Genomic DNA, 6,000 nt, shown 5'->3' on the forward strand with positions numbered 1-6,000 from the left:
TCACACCCACCATGGTCATCGTAAGTAAGAATGGTTCTCTTCGGCAAATTAATAAAAAAAAAAAACTATGTTCAATTTTAAAAGATTAGTTCGATATCAATTATTTACCTCCAGAGTAGAAAGACAGCGTCTCGGTCTTTCATCCGAAAGGCCCCAGGTTCAAATCCCGGTCAAATATATCATTTTTCATAAGCTACAAATGTTCTATTCTATATTCTTTCCACATTTTAAGCGTATTTGGAATATTATAATTATCAATGAAAATAAATCATTTTACATTTAGTTAAATACTAAATGAATCCGAAGAATGTAACACATATTCAGGACATGTTCTAATGGTGAAAATAATGAAGATATTTTTCATAAACATTGGTTAAGATAGCTTCAATACAAAGTGTTGGTTGGTGAAAGATTTTGCCCTAACTTCTGCAATTAAATTGTGAACAATTCAATTTACTCAAAATCCTCTTAATTATGATAAAAATCAAGAAAAAAATTCACAAATTTAATAAGCTTCTAAAGAAAACATACCATATCTCCTTTGCATTTGTCTGCTTCGGAAACGAGATCGTCTGCAACAGCCCACACCGCAGCTCCATCACAGCGAATATCTCACCTAACCGGTACTCGATGCCAAAACGCCTACATCCCAACACCGTAGGAAAAGACACCTACCTGCCTTGTGACGCTTCCGGTCGCCACACCAATCCTCCCCGTTCCTAGCCATGATGGGCTTTAACGGGAATCATCTTTCGCCCTTACTTTTTACATCTCACAGTAATAATCCAGGCCTTGTTGAAATGCTACCGATGTAAATGCCTCGGTACACATTTGCATCGGTGATTTTTGAATTCAGCTTTTGCCTTCGCTGTAGGCCCGCGTACCGACATCTTGAATGTCCAACCAAAACGCCTACATTGGTGATGTAAACACCAAAGCGGTCCCCTAAACATCTGGGTTCCTATTGTATCTATACATTCATAACAGCATCAAATTCCCTCAGCCATCCTACACAGGGATAAGAATCTCCGGAAATCAGCAATTATGTACCATTCCCTTTTGGTTTTCAATTAAATCTGTTCTACCCTGTATGCAGGAAAACAGCTACCAAAAAGCATACTATTAAAAATTCTAGTCGAAGTACTAACAAACATTCTGACAGAACGGCGGACAAGATGCTCCACCGTGATTCCATCGAAACCAGCGGTTTTATTCCTACCAAAACTTTAAATTACCTGAAATATCTCTACCTCTGTAATTTCCACAGATAAAATATCACAGAGAAAAGTAGCAACTTCCTCTGGGACTAGCAAATGATTTGTCACATCCGGTACTAAATCAATCAATTGAAAACTTAAAATCTCAGTTTTATTAGCTGAAAGAAAACCCTGCTGGATCGAAAGAACTTTTTTTTTTTTTTGTCTTCAGTCATTTGACTTGTTTGATGCAGCTCTCCAAGATTCCCTATCTAGTGCTAGTCGTTTCATTTCTGTATACCCTCTACATCCTACATCCCCAACAATTTGTTTTACATACTCCAAACGTGGCCTGCCTACACAATTTTTCCCTTCTACCTATCCTTCCAATATTAAAGCGACTATTCCAGGATGCCTTAGTATGTGGCCTATAAGTCTGTCTCTTCTTTTAACTATATTTTTCCAAATGCTTCTTTCTTCATCTATTTGCCGCAATACCTCTTCATTTGTCACTTTATCCACCCATCTGATTTATAACATTCTCCTATAGCACCGCATTTCAAAAGCTTCTATTCTTTTCTTCTCAGATATTGCGATTGTCCAAGTTTCACTTCCATATAAAGCGACACTCCAAACATACACTTTCAAAAATCTTTTCCTGACATTTAAATTAATTTTTGATGTAAACAAATTATATTTCTTACTGAAGGCTCGTTTAGCTTGTGCTATTCGGCATTTTATATCGCTCCTGCTTCGTCCATCTTTAGTAATTTTACTTCCCAAATAACAAAATTCTTCTACCTCCATAATCTTTTCTCCTCCTATTTTCACATTCAGCGGTCCATCTTTGTTATTTCTACTACATTTCATTACTTTTGTTTTGTTCTTGTTTATTTTCATGCGATAGTTCTTGCGTAGGACTTCATCTATGCCGTTCATTGTTTCTTCTAAATCCTTTTTACTCTCGGCTAGAATTACTATATCATCAGCAAATCGTAGCATCTTTATCTTTTCACCTTGTACTGTTACTCCGAATCTAAATTGTTCTTTCACATCATTAACTGCTAGTTCCATGTAAAGATTAAAAAGTAACGGTGATAGGGAACATCCTTGTCGGACTCCCTTTCTTATTAGGGCTTCTTTCTTATGTTCTTCAATTGTTATTGTTGCTGTTTGGTTCCTGTACATGTTAGCAATTGTTCTTCTATCTCTGTATTTGAACCCTAATTTTTTAAAAACGCTGAACACTATATTCCAATCTACGTTATCGAAAGCCTTTTCTAGGTTTATAAACGCCAAGTATGTTGGTTTGTTTTTCTTTAATCTTCCTTCTACTATTAATCTGAGGCCTAAAATTGCTTCCCTTGTCCCCATACTTTTTCTGAAACCAAATTGGTCTTCTCCTAACACTTCTTCCACTCTCCTCTCAATTCTTCTGTATAAAATTCTAGTTAAGATTTTTGATGCATAACTAGTTAAACTAATTGTTCTATATTCTTCACATTTATCTGCCCCTGCTTTCTTTGGTATCATAACTATAACACTTTTTTTGAAGTCTGATGGAAATTCCCCTTTTTCATAAATATTACACACCAGTTTGTATAATCTATCAATCGCTTCCTCACCTGCACTGCGCAGTAATTCTACAGGTATTCCGTCTATTCCAGGAGCCTTTCTGGCATTTAAATCTTTTAATGCTCTCTTAAATTCAGATCTCAGTATTGTTTCTCCCATTTCATCCTCCTCAACTTCCTCTTCTTCCTCTATAACACCATTTTCTAATTCATTTCCTCCGTATAACTCTTCAATATATTCCACCCATCTATCGACTTTACCCTTCGTATTATATATTGGTGTACCATCTTTGTTTAACACATTATTAAATTTTAATTTATGTACCCCAAAATTTTCCTTAACTTTCCTGTATGCTCCGTCTATTTTACCAATGTTCAGTTCTCTTTCCACTTCTGAACACTTTTCTTTAATCCACTTTTCTTTCGCCAGTTTGCACTTCCTATTTATAGCATTTCTTAATTGCCGATAGTTCCTTTTACTTTCTTCATCATTAGCATTCTTATATTTTCTACGTTCATCCATCAGCTGCAATATATCGTCTGAAACCCAAGGTTTTCTACCAGTTCTCTTTATTCCGCCTAAGTTTGCTTCTGCTGATTTAAGAATTTCCTTTTTAACATTCTCCCATTCTTCTTCTACATTTTCTACCTTATCTTTTTTTCTCAGACCTCTTGCGATGTCCTCCTCAAAAATCTTCTTTACCCCCTCTTCCTCAGAAAGAACATACAAAAGAATATTTTTCTTACAAAAGAACGCCAAGTATTCCTTTTTGATGTCCTGACAAATGGAAGTATTCAAACTTCTTCCTTCGATAGTCATCTAATAAAACCGCTCGCCGTTCAGGATCACTCTCCCACTGAGCAGTTCTCCTTGTACGGTTCACGTACTGTTTAAAAAAAAAAAAATACTGTGTAGTACAGTAAGGGGCAATTTTCTTTCGACTCGAACTACGGGAAATTAAATTTTCAGCAGCATTAATGAAAGCCAGATTAAATCTTTGTGCCAGGTCGTCCAGTTAAATATAATCCAGACTTCGGTATAAGATAAGGAGTCTAGCAGAACGAATTTTAACAAAAGTTCAATATATACAGAAATCATCATGCCAGATTCATCCGGATCGATCCATCAAGTTTAGGGATATCAAGAAATAAACAATAAAACATTATATACACATTCATCCGGAAATTTCATTGCCAAAATCGTGGTTTTTTTGGTTAGAGAATCATAAAATATTGAGATCCGGAAAATTCCGGCAAAAAATCCGGGGAATTTTTTTATGTAGTATACTTTTTAGCTATACAATATAACTATATAGTCGGATAAGTACAAAACAGAAAACTAAGTGGTAGATCTAAATTAGGAAGGTTAATTTTATAAAAATAAAAGGGAGTTCTGTATCTGCGTATAAGTATTAATTTTTTGGCTAATTGCGCAGAAAATGTACATATCTTACTAATGTTTTTTTTTTTTTTAATAAGATTTGCGGGCATCGACTGCTGTGATCATTTAGCCTGAATGAAAATTTGTAGCTTATGAAAAATGTCATGTCCGACCGGGATTAAAACCCAGGACCTCTGGGTGAAAGGCTATGACGCTACCACTCGCATCACGAAGGCCAGAAGAATCATTATGAAATATATTTGTAATTTTTTGGTCATCAGCAGAATAATAAGACTTTTGGGGTACTAATAATACCTTAAAAAAACATAGGACCAAGGTTAGAACTTTGAGGAACCCCAGAGTTAACTTTATATTTTTCCAGAAATCATTTCAGCTGTAAACAATTAAATTAATAATTTAAATTATAATTAATACAATTAAATTAATATATAATAAAATACATACCTTTGATAAAATCGACAGCCATTTCTAATCCATATGTATCTTTATCACAATCGTCCAATATATGAGCACCAAGTTTAAATTTTATATCTGACATTGAATTAAGTACATCCAAAGTATATAGCATTGCTTCTAATGCTTGTACACCACCTTGAGGCATAATCGGACCACAAGTAATCGATTCTTCACGTTCATGAACCATCATTAAACCACCAATTATTAAATCACCCGACATTTCGGCTGCCATTTTAACCGGCCACGGTACTTGTTCATCCGTTGATAACGTTAAACTGTACGATTTTAACGATTGCCCTAATGAAACTGTATTGTTTATTACTTCATAATCATCGTAAATGATATTATCAAACGCATTAGAATCATTTTTTAATGTTTTTTTATTAATTATCGATATATTTGCATCAATATCGATTAATCGATGTTTTATATAATTATCGATATATCGATTTTTTGTTATGTTATCGATAAATCTATTATAAAATGTAGAGTTTAGTATGTTATATAAGGTTTTATTATTAGTTATCATTTTTTGATCTTCATTCCATGTTAGATTTTTATAAAAATGACTATCATAAAATGTATCATTGATAAAAGTGTTACTTATATTAATTATATCGATATAATCATCGAAATTAATCGTATAATTGTTATTTTCCTCAGTATTATTAAAATATTTTTTCTTTACTCTGCTTATAATTCTATTATCGTCGTTTTTAAATATATTTTTATCATTATTTCCTTTTGTTTTAATATTTAAATCACTTTTTATAAAATTATTACTTATTTTTTTAATTTCATAATGATCTATTAATTTTAAATCTGTTAAAGAAGAATTATTTATATATTTTTTTGTAATAATGTTATTTTTATAATCATTTAATTCTCTTGTATTTATTGATATTAAATTTAAATAGATTAAAATAAGTTTATAAGAAAACATTATTTATTATTTTTCTTAATTTAAAAAAAAATAGTTATAAGTTATTTTTTGATCTTAATATTTCGTCCAACATATTTCTTCTGTTTTTAATCTTTATTCGAAACAATCTGAAACAAATAAAAAAAATAATAAATTAATATAATAAAATAAATTTATAAAAATATACATAAAAAGGACAAAAATACTTTTTTATTATCTAGATCTTCCCCGCTATTTCCCGTAAATTAGTATGTTTTATTTTCAGATTTCGAGAATTACAACAAACTGGATATTTTTATTTCCTTGTACGAAGTATTGTGATCGCGAAAAATTCGGTTTTCTGATTTCACCGGAAATATCCATTTTGACGAGTTTCGGCGTGACGTCTGTACTCTCATAACTAAAAAAAAAAATAGTCGTAGACTGTTGAAATTTTGGATTTAGAACTGT

The 6,000-nt window shown here is 32.3% G+C and overlaps 1 protein-coding gene across 3 annotated transcripts in view; it reads right to left on the reverse strand.

Moving 5' to 3' along the window:
- The window catches only part of LOC142333582 (metabotropic glutamate receptor-like), an 876,009-nt gene extending 871,008 nt beyond the window's left edge, over positions 1-5,001 (reverse strand). For all 3 annotated transcript variants that reach the window (XR_012758640.1, XM_075380890.1, XM_075380889.1), the window contains exon 1: positions 4,617-5,001. Coding sequence is in view for 2 of the 3 variants with exons in the window: in XM_075380890.1 (XP_075237005.1) it covers positions 4,617-4,860 (244 nt within the window). In the remaining variant the exon portion in view is untranslated. The remainder of the gene's footprint in view (positions 1-4,616) is intronic.
- Between the last annotated feature and the right edge of the window lie 999 nt (positions 5,002-6,000).

The sequence above is a fragment of the Lycorma delicatula genome, chromosome 13 (assembly GCF_047948215.1).
Source record: "Lycorma delicatula isolate Av1 chromosome 13, ASM4794821v1, whole genome shotgun sequence".
Lineage (NCBI taxonomy): Eukaryota > Metazoa > Arthropoda > Insecta > Hemiptera > Fulgoridae > Lycorma > Lycorma delicatula.